This window comes from Petromyzon marinus, chromosome 3, assembly GCF_048934315.1.
Source record: "Petromyzon marinus isolate PM22_M1 ecotype Great Lakes invasive population chromosome 3, UKy_Petmar_22M1.pri1.0, whole genome shotgun sequence".
Taxonomy (NCBI): Eukaryota; Metazoa; Chordata; class Hyperoartia; order Petromyzontiformes; family Petromyzontidae; genus Petromyzon; species Petromyzon marinus.
This window is the reverse complement of record NC_133669.1, coordinates 20,663,335-20,678,291: the sequence shown is the minus strand read 5'-3', so window position 1 is coordinate 20,678,291 and position 14,957 is coordinate 20,663,335. Positions and strand designations below refer to the sequence as shown.

The 14,957-nt window shown below is 50.2% G+C and overlaps 1 protein-coding gene across 3 annotated transcripts; it reads right to left on the bottom strand.

Annotated features, from left to right (window-relative positions):
• Nucleotides 1–4,064: 4,064 nt before the first annotated feature.
• Nucleotides 4,065–11,900, bottom strand: LOC116958635 (lipopolysaccharide-induced tumor necrosis factor-alpha factor homolog). 3 transcript variants are annotated; one of them, XM_076052545.1, is made up of 4 exons: nt 10,980–11,900; nt 8,682–8,892; nt 5,252–5,492; nt 4,065–4,584 (listed from the first exon to the last, which is right to left on the bottom strand). In XM_076052545.1, the coding sequence occupies exons 2-4, from the start codon at nt 8,878–8,880 to the stop codon at nt 4,479–4,481; spliced, it is 546 nt and encodes a 181-aa protein (XP_075908660.1). In that variant the 5' UTR covers nt 8,881–8,892; nt 10,980–11,900; the 3' UTR covers nt 4,065–4,478. The 3 variants fall into 3 exon arrangements, with proteins under 3 accessions (XP_075908660.1, XP_075908653.1, XP_075908667.1); XM_076052538.1 differs by lacking the exon at nt 10,980–11,900 and adding an exon at nt 9,853–10,816; XM_076052552.1 differs by lacking the exon at nt 10,980–11,900 and adding an exon at nt 10,137–10,816.
• Nucleotides 11,901–14,957: the final 3,057 nt, after the last annotated feature.

Sequence of the window (14,957 nt, the reverse complement as noted above, 5' to 3'; positions counted from 1 at the left end):
GACGACGAGACGAGTCCAATCCCAGAACCGGCAGCCCGGAGCTCTCGCTCTCCACTGCTTTTATTCACCTCGGCGCGGCTTGGCTCCGTCCTAACCGCGCCTCTCTTCTCGAACCCGCCAGAGGGTTCCAGGGGCCTCCCCACGAGGTCTACCGTGACCTTTGCCCCAGTTCCTCCGCCCTGCCGGCACACGCACACCGTGTAAATGCTCAACGGCGTGTGCGCTAAGTGACCTCCTGCAGTTACAGTCGGCGCTGTGTCACTACACTTGTATGCTGACGCAATTATTCTCCCCTCCCCGCTTTCCCAACCCGCACTGACCAGCGTGGTGAAGTATGGTCAAATAAACTGACCAGTGAGGTGAAGTATGGACTCTGAATCAGCTGAAGCAGGCTGTAGTTAACATAGCAAAGCAAATGAGTCTCTCATATTGTCTGTGGACTATGTTGATCTTATATTCTTAGTTTTTTCGGTAAAGTCACGTTGAAGAGAAACAACAAAATAACAAAATATATATAAAACAATAAAAAATTCTCACGACGTTTCGACCATAACTCAAACGGTCATCATCAGGTGTGTCGGTTTGCATAAATTTATTTTGAAAACGGCATATTTATTTATTTATTTATATAAAAAATATAACGTTTGCATCACGCGCAACGATTGGCAGTTTGCCCAGGACTAGTCCATCTATTTTTTGAAAAGAGGAGGGGGGAGACGAAATTTGTTTTTATGTATGCTGTCTGAAAGCCACTGTAAGCGTGAACAATCAATCAAGAACTGAAATGATTTATCAAATCTTTCCAATGATTGCTAAGATAGAATCCATCTTCTCGGTTGAAATTGTCTCTGTGCTTGTATATGTGGATAGCCTCATGAACGAATCTCTCATGGAAGCCAGATGGCTTACAAAGAACCTCCGTCTTGGAAAAGTCAATGGCATGTGAGCCTACTGAATTAGAACAATGATCTGCTACGGCCGAGGTGTTGGTCCTACCGTGTTTAAGGTCTGCTTTATGTTCACGAATGCGGTCCGAGATATGGCGTTTGGTTTCTCCAATGTAACTACTACCACAGAGGCAACTTAGTTTGTAGACACCAGGGTATTGTATGTCCGGAATCACATCTTTTACAGACGGAACCAGATCACGGATTTTATGTAATGTGTTGAAACGGACCTGGATCTTGTGTTTATTCAAGATTTTGGAGATCTTTTTTGTGATCCCAGCAATGTAGGGTAAAGTGATGGTTTTGAAAGGCTCCTCAAGAGGGTTCTTCTTCATGGTTTGAGTGATAGCTTTGCGGATTGTATAGTCGGAGTAACCATTAGCCCTAAGAGCTTGGTGTACGTGCTTGAGTTCACTGCTTATGTGTTCCTGGTCGGATATGCATTGGGCTCTATGATACAGAGTCTTGATGAGAGAATTCTTCTGTGATGGATGGTGGTGGGAATCCGGTTTCAGATAAGCATCCGTATGGGTAGCTTTCCTGTAGACAGAGTGGCTCATTGAACCATCAGGTCTCTTTTTAATTAGGACATCCAAAAAAGGTATCTTGCCATCTATTTCGACTTCCATGGTAAATCTGATGGCTGGGTGTATGGAATTGATGTGGTCGAAGAATTGGTCTAGAGCAGGCCGGCCATGTGGCCAGATGACAAAAGTGTCATCCACGTACCTCTTCCATAAGGTTGGGCGCAGAGTGGCAGTCTGGATGGCGTCAGTCTCAAATTTCTCCATGAAAATGTTAGCTATAACTGGAGAAAGGGGGGAGCCCATTGGGGTGCCCTCAGTTTGTTTGTAGAAAGTTCCATTCCAAGTGAAGTATGTATTGGTTAAACTGTCTCACCAGGGGGGGTACCTCAGTGTTTAGTCCTTGATGAACCAAGTCTTCAATGATTGCAATGGTGTCAGGTACAGGAACCTTGGTGAATAAGGAAACTACATCAAAACTGACAAGCAGGTCGTCTGGGGACAGGGAAATACCCTTGATTGTTGATACCAGGTGAGTAGAATTTTGTACCGCAGAGGTGGTCTTTCCAGTGAAAGGACGCAGGATTTCAGACAAAAAACGAGCTAGTTTGTAGGTGGGGGAGCTGATAGTAGAGACTATGGGACGAAGAGGTGTATCAACTTTATGTATTTTTGGTAAGCCGTATAATCTTGGTGGCCTGGCAGCAGAAGGTTTCAACGAAAACTGTTTAGATTGATCAATTAATGCGGTTGAATCAGAAATTATTTTGTTGGTTTGTGTGACGAGGCTGTTGGTGGGATCTATTTTTATTTTTGTATAACTACCATCGTCGAGTAATTCTTTAATTTTGTTGTTGTATTCTATTTTATCCATGATGACAGTAGCATTGCCTTTGTCAGCTGAGAGAACTACAATATCATTCCTCTTTTTTAATTTATATAATTCAAAACGCTCATCTTTGCTGAGGTTGCTAGCTGGCATCTTAGCGTTTTTGAGGGTTGCAGCGATTTCAGATCTTGCTACGTCTGCAGCGATGTGACCCAGGCCCCTGAGAGCAACGTCTACTTGGGCAATTATATCATTAACTGGTATGTGTTTAGGTGTGACTGCAAAGTTTAGACCTTTAGCTAAAACGGATTTCAGACCATCGGAAATAGAACTGTTACTGCGATTAATTACGACTTTATTAACGTCTAACTTTTTGGTATGTGGGTCCGGTCTTTTGTTGAAGAGGAGGTTAAATTTGGAAATCAGGTTTTCCTTACATTTGGTCGACATAGTAGCAGCTGAAGAGGCAGTCATATTGTCTACATGTTCCCAATCCGATGTGGACATTATTGCCGTCAATGATAAGTGTGATTTGTAGAGTGTCTTGTCTAACTGATCTAGTTCTGTGCGTATAAGTCTGATTTTTTCTGAGATAAGAGCTAAGCTAGTTTTGAAAAGAATTCGTTTCGCATTAGAAGAAGTTACAGTAGCAGAGGTGAGTGTAAATGCGATTGGTATTACCCCAGAGTCGCGGCATCTCTTCAGGAAGGTGAGAGACTCGATCAGCTGAGCTTTCTTATCCCGGAGTTTGTTGAAGGATCTTAAAGTTATGTGAAAACCCTCCCCGTAGAGGCGATTAAATTTTGATTTAAAGCTTTCGTGACTGCAGAAATTCATATTCTTAGTTTTTTCGGTAAAGTCACGTTGAAGAGAAACAACAAAATAACAAAATATATATAAAACAATAAAAAAAATTCTCACGACGTTTCGACCATAACTCAAACGGTCATCATCAGGTGTGTCGGTTTGCATAAATTTATTTTGAAAACGGCATATTTTTTTATTTATATATATATAAAAATAACGTTTGCGTCACGCGCAACGATTGGCAGTTTGCCCAGGACTAGTCCATCTATTTTTTGAAAAGAGGAGGGGGGAGACGAAATTTGTTTTTATGTATGCTGTCTGAAAGCCACTGTAAGCGTGAACAATCAATCAAGAACTGAAATGATTTATCAAATCTTTCCAATGATTGCTAAGATAGAATCCATCTTCTCGGTTGAAATTGTCTCTGTGCTTGTATATGTGGATAGCCTCATGAACGAATCTCTCATGGAAGCCAGATGGCTTACAAAGAACCTCCGTCTTGGAAAAGTCAATGGCATGTGAGCCTACTGAATTAGAACAATGATCTGCTACGGCCGAGGTGTTGGTCCTACCGTGTTTAAGGTCTGCTTTATGTTCACGAATGCGGTCCGAGATATGGCGTTTGGTTTCTCCAATGTAACTACTACCACAGAGGCAACTTAGTTTGTAGACACCAGGGTATTGTATGTCCGGAATCACATATGTTGATCTTCTTCCGCAACCGTACGTAGCCAACCCGTGCTAATCGGAAGCATCTCTCCTTTCATCTCGTTAACCTTTTTATATTACACCTATTATCTATAGATCTCACAAGGATTTCACGTATTGCCTCGATAAGGGAGGACAACCTCAAAAATATTGTGGCTTTTAGAGCCCCCCCAATGGTACGAAATCCCCCACTGGCTGTGTGGCTACAACCCGACCGATGGGAGTAAAGATCAACCATCACTTCACACGTGGGAGCACAAGGCACGTTTTATTCTGTCCCTGGATCGTGACAACACGCGATCTTGTGAGTGCAGTGAACACAATCCAGATAGATGGTTAGCTAGATAGATCCTGTATTGTCATTGTCACCAGTACAACGAAATTTAAAGTGCTCACCAGTCAGTACATCATTCATAAATTTAAATAAAACAAGAAATGTAATCCAGTGGTTCTTAAGCTGGGGTGTCGCGCACCCCCTGGGGATGCCCTCTCTGGGTGTGCGAGACATGGCCAGATCTTTTTTCGAAGGTAAATCATCAAAAACACAAATTAAGCACGGAGCGGTTGTAGGGGTGGGGGAGGGGGGCGGTGGAGAAGGCTCCCCTTGCTCCCCACGCTCGGCCGACTTCAATCCGTGGGCTCACGTGAAGGCGGCCGCCGCAATCACATGGGCGAGTGGGTGTAGAGGTGCGTCTTGCAATTGGGACACTTGTGGTGAACATCTTGGAAGGAGGAGATGCACAGCGGGATCCAGCAGAAGAGCCACGGCCTGGTGGGGGCGGGGCGCGGCGGGGCGAGAGGCGACGTGGGGAGAGGGCAGAGCATCAGAATTCGAATATTGATTTTTACTGCATGAGTCCGACGAGCGATAAAAAATATTTTTCACACGTGTCCAGTCGGGGGCACGGGGTCAGCACGCTAACTGCTAACTGCAAAACCACCGCTCCGGTAACAATTGCCGCTAAGTGGCGGTGAAGTCGTCACGGCGTTCGTGCCAGGCTCGGTGCACTTTGAGGCCACGTGAAGTGTCGAAGGCTCTTCTGCTGGGAGCCAGTCACGGGACAGACCCAGCAGGTGCCATGGGTTGACTGTTGTGCCAGGTTAGGTGCAGGAGGAGGTCACGGCACAGACCCAGGTGTCATGGGTTAACTGCTGTGCCAGGCTAGGTGCAGGAGGAGGTCACGGGTCAAGACCCAGGTGCCATGGGTTAACTGCTGTGCCAGGTTAGGTGCAGAAGGAGGTCACGGGACAGACCCAGGTGCCATGGGTTGACAGTTGTGCCAGGCTAGGTGCAGGAGGAGGTCACGGGACAGACCCACGTGTTGCCATGGGTTGACTGCTGTGCCAGGCTAGGTGCAGGAGGATGTCACGGGTCAGACCCAGGTGCCATGGGTTGATTGACTGAGATGAGACACACGGACACAACGCAGACTCACAGAATAAAAAACCAGCCGGTCAGAAATATGATGCCCACGGCAGACCAGGCGTAGGCACCGGCGCGCCTTTTCGTCTTGGTGGTCACCTCGTCGTGACAGTACGGGCAGGTGATGCGCACGGGGGAAGAAGAGCGAAGCGGCTGCTGCTGCTGCTGCATCATCACGGGCACCACGGGCACCTGCGTGCATGCCTGCGGCTGGGTCACGAACGTCTGCGTCGGGTACGTCATCGTCGTCGGCGCTGCACCACACAAATGACAGAGAACGGCATCACCGGTGCACGTGTCACTCGCTACCGGCGTAGTAGCAAGGGCGGGGCGGGGGGGGGAGCGAGGGGGACCGGTGGGTGGCGTTGCCCGAACGTGCAGCTCAGTTGCGTAGTGACGACATAATCCTCAGCTCAGTGGCGTGGTGACGACATAATCATCAGCTCAGTGGCGTAGTGACGACATAATCATCAGCTCAGTGGCTTAGTGACGACATTATCATCAGCTCAGGGGGTACGGCAGTCGGTCAAGGTGAGGGCCCAAATATTTGAATTTGTCTCGCACGCTCGCACCTCGGCTGTTGTCTGTCTCGGCTCCTCTCTGCCCAAGTCACCTCGTTACGCTCACAAAGTGCGGCCACGACAGCAGTACCCTCTTTGCAATATTACTCTGCCGCTCCAGTTAAGTTAAAACGAAACGTTGCACGGAGATGAGATGGCAGCGTTGTCGTTACAAATACATTCAAACCGCTTTTTAAATAAGTTGTTGTTCTTGAACACTGAAACATCATTTTAAGGTGGTTGTCAAGGCCCCCCCCCCAACTCGTAGCTTTGGCCACCGGGGGAGGAAGGGAGGAATGGGGGCGGGGCACCCCCCCCCTTGCTCCCCACGCGAGTTACGCTCCTGGTGCAGCCGAATTATTGGAAACGAAACGAGCGGTGGGGATCGCTGGCTCGCATTGTTGATGGGGGTGCTGCCGGCGCCGCACAAGCACGGTGGTGTGGGGTGGTGGTGCTGGTGGTGCTGGTGGTGGTGCTGGTGGTGGTGCTGGTGGTGGTGGTGCTGGTGGTGCTGGTGGTGGTGGTGCTGGTGGTGGTGTTGGTGCTGGTGGTGGTGCTGGTGGTGCTGGTGGTGGTGCTGGTGGTGGTGGTGCTGGTGGTGCTGGTGGTGGTGCTGGTGCTGGTGGTGGTGGTGTTGGTGGTGCTGGTGGTGCTGGTGCTGGTGGTGGTGGTGCTGGTGGTGGTGGTCGTGGGTTGGGTGGTGACAGTCCGGAGCAGGCGCTAACGGACCCAGCCACGGTTCTGCTTCGCCACTGATATCCTCGCCGTGGCTTGGGACTCAAACAACTCAAGTGGCGCGCTTCTCAAGAGGAGTGCGCAAACCGCGACGCCACCGTTACAGCTCAAAACGACCACTGCCCCCTGCCCCCTGCTCCCACCCCCTGCCCCCCCCCGCCCCGCCCCCTGCTCCCTGCTCCCTGCACCCGCCGATTGTCTTTGTCAACGGGGGGCCCCTGGACGAGGCGTGAGGGGCCACTGAACCAGGTGGGGGGCGGGGATTGCGGTGGGGGGGGGGGGAAATCGGCAACAAAAAAATAACAAGAAGAGCGATTTCTGTTTCGCGAATTCGCCCAAAAGCAAACAAACAAAAATCGATATTTAAAAGCGCCGCAAAGCGATGCGAATAAATAAATAAATACTTGCGTGCGTGCCACGTTACGTCACAAAGGAGTGCGTAAAGTGCCGCGTGCGGCTCCGAATCCGCCGGTTTCCCACCCACTGCGCTAAACCCTCCACCCGGTAATCGATCGTTGTTGCTGTTGCTCCACACAACAACAACAACAACAAAGTTGTCGCGGGTTGACGCACGCGCACACGCGAACGATTTGCAACGACGACGACGGCGGAGAAGTCCTCCAAACGAATCGCCGCAGTCTCGTGGAGAGTCGGGCACCTCCGTCGCTTGGCGGATGGCACTGGGAAGACGAAGGCGGCCGGGCGTGGTGGTGGTGGTGGTGGTGACTGGTGGTGGTGGTGGTGTTGGCTGGTGGTGGTGGTTTTGACTGGTGGTGGTGTTGGCTGGTGGTGGTGTTGACTGGTGGTGGTGACTGGTGGTGGTGGTGGTGTTGGCTGGTGGTGGTGGTTTTGACTGGTGGTGGTGTTGGCTGGTGGTGGTGTTGACTGGTGGTGGTGGTGGTGTTGACTGGTGGTGGTGGTGGTGTTGGCTGGTGGTGGTGTTGACTGGTGGTGGTGTTGACTGGTGGTGGTGTTGACTGGTGGTGGTGGTGGTGTTGACTGATGGTGGTGGTGGTGTTGGCTGGTGGTGGTGGTGTTGACTGGTGGTGGTGTTGGCTGGTGGTGGTGTTGACTGGTGGTGGTGGTGGTGTTGACTGGTGGTGGTGGTGTTGTTGGCTGGTGGTGGTGTTGACTGGTGGTGGTGGTGGTGTTGGCTGGTGGTTGTGGTGTTGACTGGTGGTGGTGGTGGTGTTGACTGGTGGTGGTGGTGTTGACTGGTGGTGGTGTTGACTGGTGGTGGTGGTGTTGACTGGTGGTGGTGTTGGCTGGTGGTGGTGGTGGCCACAACCACCCACTCCGGTCAGTTTTGCTTAATCCCACGCAGCAGCAACGATCGAAGCATCCGCCTCTCGTGGCGGGTTTCGGAAGTCGTGGGTTTAGAGCTTGGATGAGTGGTGACCATCCATGGCTTACCAGGAGTTTGCGTGCCACGGTGGCGAGGCGTTACCTACCTCGCCCGGAATGCAGGAGGCTCAATGGTTCGATCCCGACGCCTGTGTATTTTGAGTTTGCGCGTTCTCCCCATGGCCGCGTGGATTTGTATCCGGGTCCTTCGGTTTTTACCCCCACATTTAGAATCAACGCGCGTTTCGAGTATTTGGCTGCTAGGAATTTCCCCCGTAATAAGACACTTCCCTGCGCTATAATTTGTGCTGGCCAGGTCGCTTCTGAAAAATATATATAGCTGAGTGAGCCTTACCTGGTAAAATAAAAAAAAATAGTTTAAATCTTGACTTAAAACTTTCGTGACTGCAGGAATTCATATTCTTTGGGTCTTTCGGTAAAGCTACGTAGATAGAAAAAATATATCACGACGTTTAGATCGCAACACAAGCAATTGTCATCGGGTGAAAAAAATATAGCGGAACAGCTGCTGAGGCAGCAAAAAATATAGGAAAACAAAAATTCCCTGCCTCAGCAGCTCTCCCCCTATATTTTTTCACCTGATGACGTGGCTTTACCGAAAGACCCAAAGAATATAAAAAAATAATAGTTTAGTTTCATAAGTTTGTTCAAATAAAAATGTGTTTCCTTCATAGTTTTGTAGCGCGGGGGCTGTGAGATGGGCATTGCTTGGGGCCACCACCACCCTCTCCGCATGTCCCGGGTGTGATTTCACCAGGACCTCGGCAGCTCGCAACGACTCACCACCACCACCAACAACCCATCCTCCTCCTCCTGCCGGCGCTGATGCCGCAGCGCCCGGAGGGTGCGCCATGGCTGGGTTGGGCCCCCACGCCTGGCCCGGGTATGGGGACCGCTGCTCCATGGGAGGCGCGTGCGTAGGGTAGGGGGCGCTGGACTTGGAAGGGTCCCCGTGGTTGGGCTGTGGGTTTGGTGAAGCCATCGCTGTCTCTGGCTGCATCCACTCAGCACGCACCACGGGGGGGGGGGGGAGCGTTAGCCTTCACGGTGATGAGATGTTATCCCCCTCGCCTGGTATGCAGAAGGTCGTGGATTCGGTCGGTCCCGAACCTGACGCCTGCTGTATATTTGGAGTTTGCGTGCCTCTCTCTCTCTCTCTGCCCCGTGATCGCGTGGATTTTTGTCCGGGTCCTACAATTTCCCCACCCCCTCCCACATTCATAAACACGCGTTTTTTAGATTGATGGTCTGCTCTAAGTGTCCACGTGACAAGCCACTTTGTTGACCTATTTGTGGCCGGGTCGCTTCTGAAAAGAAGAGCGAATAACTGGGTGGGTCTTGACTTAAAGCTTTCGTGACTGCAGGAATTCATATTCTTTTGGGTATTTCGGTAAAGTCACGTGGATAGGTTCAAATCAAATAACAAACAAAAAAACTAGGACGTTTCGATCGCAACGCAAGCGGTCGTCATGATGAACCTATCTACGTGACTTTACCGAAAGACCCAAAGAATAATGGGTGGGTCTTACTTGGTTAAAATTAAAAAAAAAATAGTTTGGAAACGGCGGCGATCCAAAAACGACTGTTGATCGACTTTAACAGTGGTCGTTTTACCCGGTTAGCCGTCGTTTTAACTGCCGAAAGATCGAATTCAACTGCAGGGAGATCTCCGAATTGCAAATCCCGGTGAGCCGAATCTTACAGCATCACGCCAATCGTGCATGCTCTACACGTGGTCGCGTGCGGACGCCCACGAGGTTTTCTCGATGGGCTCATTCATTGCAACGGGAGCACGTCGGCTTCACAAGAATCATGGTCAGGCAAAACTCCCTCGAGGGGGGAAACGGAGCTCTCTCCGTGACACCTGCTACAACCGTGCAGTGCCTTTTTGTTGTTGTTGTTGTTGTTGTTGGTTATAGGTGAGCACAGACCGGGTTTAAACCCGACCACGCACCTGCAAACTGTCGCACAGAAGACGGCGACGTGGTCGGACGGACGTTGAACTTCTATCGCACCGTACGTAGTGCAGCCGTGCGAATCGGATGTGCGCGGGGAGAAGTACACGCAAACTAAACGCAACAAATGGCAAGTTCTAAAGAAGTGAGTTTTCAATCAATAAATAAAAAGCCGTTCCTCTCTCCGTCGTCTCTCGTAATGAGCGTGCCCACCGACCGTGGCGTGTGCCGTCATCGCCGGCGCCTGTGAAAAGGCACCGTGGTCTTAACGGTCGAGTTTTACCTTTCCTCCCGCTACTCCCTCCTCCTCGGAGCGGGCGGAGAGACTGGAATCGACAGGGCCGCTTCGACTGAAGCGCTCAAGTTTAACGAGGCTTTTCGTCGACGAAACGGCGATAAAATGTCCACCCCTGCTGCTTTGCTCACGAAATTCACGACCTCATATGACCGCAATCCCGCAAGGTGGATGGTGCCACGGACTACATATCACCGGCATCGCCGCCCATGATCTATTCACTGCGATGCCACAATCCATGAAGCTCCAGCACACGAGCAGATTCGCAGCACTACATCTGCACGGTAGATGGACGTCCTCTCGGGCATGTATTCTCCCTTTGGCTGTCGCCAATGTCGTTACACTCCACCTCCTAGCGATTATTACTTTCTGGTAACGTGTCTGCCCTGCCCATATGCGTGCTTCTTGTTCAACTGTTGTTCCATCATCTTCGTCAATGTCCACGTTTTCTGGTCCGTATATCTAAGCAAATAAAAAAAACAACTACTTCGTTTGGCACATTACTACTTTTTCACGAATTGTTAGTTGTTTTTGAAGGAGCGCTCCCGACTTCGATCTGCTGTCGTCCGCCGTGTTTATTCATCATAACGCGCACGTATTCGAACGTCCGTGTGAATGATGATTCGATGAAACAAAAAAGACAAGTGACCGTTACGTTCCGTCAACTGCTGAAGATGCGGGCGGAGATCAAATTCCGTCGTTCGAGTTTCCCCGCAGTAGCGCGCGGCAAAAGCTCAAGGGAAGAGATTGCTCAACGCTCAGGACAAACCCGGTGGGGTGGGGGGAGGGGGGGGGCGAAGGCGCAACAAACGTGGACGCACGGTGGCCTACCTTGCTCACCGAGGTGCTGACGAACGTTTATGGATTGGGATGTATCGCCGCAGAGGCCCGGTCGCAACGCAAATTCCCCAGGACGCTGGTCGGGGGGGGGGGGGGGGGCGAGCGTTTCACGCGAGTTCACCTCTCTCCGCTTTGAGACGGCGCGTGGAAGTTGTCTTTTTTTATTTAGTCCGCGGCGCGATGTACGTTGAATTTCTTTGGCGCCGTACGTAGCCCGATCGTGCCAATGGGATCGCGAGCACCGGGCAACGGCGGTGTGCGGCGTCGTCTGGTTGCCATATACGACTGGGAAAGACCCTCCCTGGGGTGCGCTGTGTAAATTTGCTTATGGGTTGAGTCGTTTGCTGGGAAGGGCTCGCCACTCTCACACACAGCAACCTTGAAGAGCCTTATCGGGCCCTGTTTGTTGAAGGGCAGGACGCGGACGCTTTCGGATATACAGGCACGTCACTCAAACGTGGATACACAGGCGGTTGATTTTGTTTTGTGTTACTTGCGGAAGGTGCATGGGTATCTTAGTTACCAGCGTGCACGATGAAACAAACTCTTTATTACCCACCCCCTACTGGATATCCTGTGAAAAAGAGCTTCATAGCTCATCGGATTTCTCCAGGATAAATAAAGATTCTGATTCGAAGCTTTCGTGACTGCAGGGATTACTCTTTGGTTCTTTCGGTAAAGTCACGTAGAAAATAAAATGATAATAGAATACGACGTTTCGGTTGCAATACAAGCAACCATCATCAGGTAAGAATGAATGATAAAACCAAGACAAACAGGACTGTTGTGTCTTGGTGTTTGTCTCGCTCGGTGTGTCTTTGTGTGTGTCTCTCTCTGCATGTGTGTCTGCCTATGCTCTTCCCGTGTCTGTGTGTTATCATTCATTCTTACCTGATGATGGTTGCTTGTGTTGCAACCGAAACGTCGAATTCTATTATTATTTGATTTTATTTTCTACGTCACTTTACCGAAAGAACCTCAGAGTAAAGATTCGGATTCTTTGCAATGTCCGTAAGTCACGAAAGAGTGTAGGAGTCCATGGCTTGACGTTTGTATGTTGAACCGTACGCAGCCAACCATGCTAATCGGATATATGGGGGGAAGACGACGAATTAAACACAAAAAGCACTTCTAAAGAAATGAGTTTTCAATCGAGATAATTTCAAAGTGCGTAGCTCCAGGTGGCTTCTAAATATCAAAAGGAAGAGCGTTCCAGACGGCCACAAAAGCGCACCTGAAAGCGCGCGATGCGGTGATCGTCCTTTGTTCGATGGACAGCCAAAAGCCGCCGCTGCTGCTGCTGCGATGATGACCGGGGTGGTGGAGACGAGCAAACTGCAAGGATGTGAAACGCGTCTGGCCCAGCAGACCCACAGCCAAAAGCCCTTCATTTATTTTTAAACGTGTATTTCTCTCAATTCACTATCGGTTGTGCTATTCGCATCACGTTCTGGGACAAAAGTGTCCACTTGGGACTGTCCCAGAGAGAACGACCCGCGGAAGCTGATGACACAGAACTACTTCTGGGATCACTTCAAGTGACCTCATTCCTTATATGTGCGTGTTGCTGGGGCGTTTTTTTGTTCCTACATCACCCTGCTGCAGAAATGGTTTAGCGCATGGCACTCCAACTAAAAATAGTTTTCATTATAAAAGCTGGATTTTGATTCAAAGTAACGTAACAAAATAAACCAATGGACTTCATATTCATTTATTTTGATCGTTGGTGACCTGAGCCGAGACCATCAACTCACTACACTTGAGAAACCGGTTCAGTTAGTGCTGGCCAAGCGCTCTGACCCTTGAATCACCCGGCCCACTGCACCTGCTTGTCTTTCTTTCTTTGTGGAGAGACTGAAGTTGACTGCTTTCTTTTTGTTTAGCAAGCGTTGTAATAAACGATCGCTAAGCACCGAGATGACTACGAGGTCCCTGAGTCAGTTGCTGGCGGCACGAGGCACAAGCAAACAAAGCACATTTTTGTCATCTAAAACGATAACGCCTTCCTTTTAGAACTGCTTTTTGTGTTTGAGTATGTTGTCCCCCCCCCCCGCACCTCCGATTAGCACCATTGGCTACGTACGGTGCGAAAGAAGTTCAACATATGTACACATTATTTGGGCCTCAAGAGGCTCAAGGGGGGCGAAGGGCCTGGGATTCATAACCAATGACCAATAGGAATGAAACAAATATCAGCTCGAATCCAAAAAGTTAATAAACACAACGCAAATTAACATTTCAAAAAAATCTGAATCATCTTTCTCCTGCATAATGTTGTCTGCACGTTCTCTGACTGAACTCCGCCTCTACCTCGTCTAAATCTCTCATGTCCCTGCATCGGTCTCGCTTGCATCTCTCGTATCTCATCGCATCTACACCGTCGATCTCTTTTAGGGCCCACAAATAATATCTGCTCAAGGCCCACACCGCCCCCCCCCTCTCGCCCCCCTCTCCCCACCTACTAAACCAGCACCGCCACTGGAGGACCCCCGAACGCGTGAAGCCACCTGTGACAGGACGGACTCACGGACTTCGTGCGTGCTTTTTGTAGCTTCACGAAGAGGAAACGGAAAACCGACTGGTGCTTCACGATCTCCGAGCCAGTGCTTCCCCTAGCGATAGAATACAATCTCATTTATATTTATATGCAGCGCCTTCACTCAAGGCGCTTGATGGCAAAGCTCACAAAACGATGATAGAATGGAATAATCAACTTCGTTCGTATGGCCGATGTAGATGCAGAGCAACGGCGACAATTTCACATCCAGGTGGTCAAGCCAGACAACTTGCGTCAACAGCGGAGGAGATGTGTCGCTGCGATGGCTCCATCGTTATTGGTGGATCGGGCGTTGCTTCGTTATACGTTGCTTCGTTATACGTTGCAATGTCTGTTCCGGATGACCACCGTTGCACACTTAAGACTTTTAATTTTTTCCATTTGTGCATCGGGTATCCGCATCTGCTGCCATGGTTTGTGCAGTGGATGCAGTTTAGGGTGGACCACGAGCTTCGTGGAAGATCAAACCCCAGGGATATTCTGCGTTGCGTCTTTCACAAGGCGTTTGCGAGTTCTTTTGAACTCAATTTCAGCTCTCCAAGCGTCGTCAGGAGTTAAATCTGCATTGTTGAAAGGGAAGCGCACGGGGGTCCAAAAGGGGCTTGCGCGACTTCAATCGTAGGGGTCCAAAAGGGGTTTGCGTGACTTCAATTGTAGGGGTCCAAAAGGGGCTTGCGTGACTGCAAGCGTAGGGGTCCAAAAGGGGCTTGCGCGACTTCAAGCGTAGGGGTCCAAAAGGGGCTTGCGTGACTTAAATCGTAGGGGTCCAAAAGGGGTTTGCATGACTGCAAGCGTAGGGGTCCAAAAGGGCTTGCGTGACTTAAATCGTAGGGGTACAAAAGGGGTTTGCGTGACTTCAAGCGTAGGGGTCCAAAAGGGCTTGCGTGACTTAAATCGTAGGGGTCCAAACGGGTTTGCGTGACTTCAATCGTAGGGGTCCAAAAGGGCTTGCGTGACTTAAATCGTAGGGGTCCAAAAGGGGCTTGCGTGACTTAAATCGTAGGGGCCCAAAAAGGGCTTGCGTGACTTAAATTGTAGGGGTTCAAAAGGGGCTTGCGTGACTTAAATCGTAGGGGTCCAAAAGGGGTTTGCGTGACTTCAATCGTAGGGGTCCAAAAGGGGCTTGCGCGACTTCAAGCGTAGGGGTCCAAAAGGGGCTTGCGTGACTTCAAGCGTAGGGGTCCAAAAGGGGCTTGCGTGACTTTTAATCGATGGCAAGGGGACGTTCGCGAGGTCCTGATGAATGGCAAGGCGACTGTTGTCCTCGATTCGCAGGACTTCCCGCAGGGTTGCAGCGGACGGGTGGGGGCAAGAGACGTGCGACAGCGCGGGCAGCTAGGTTACTGGGGTCGACTTGAGGGTAGGCGACAGTGTATGCAGTTGACAGGGGGGCGTACAAGGATTGAGGAATG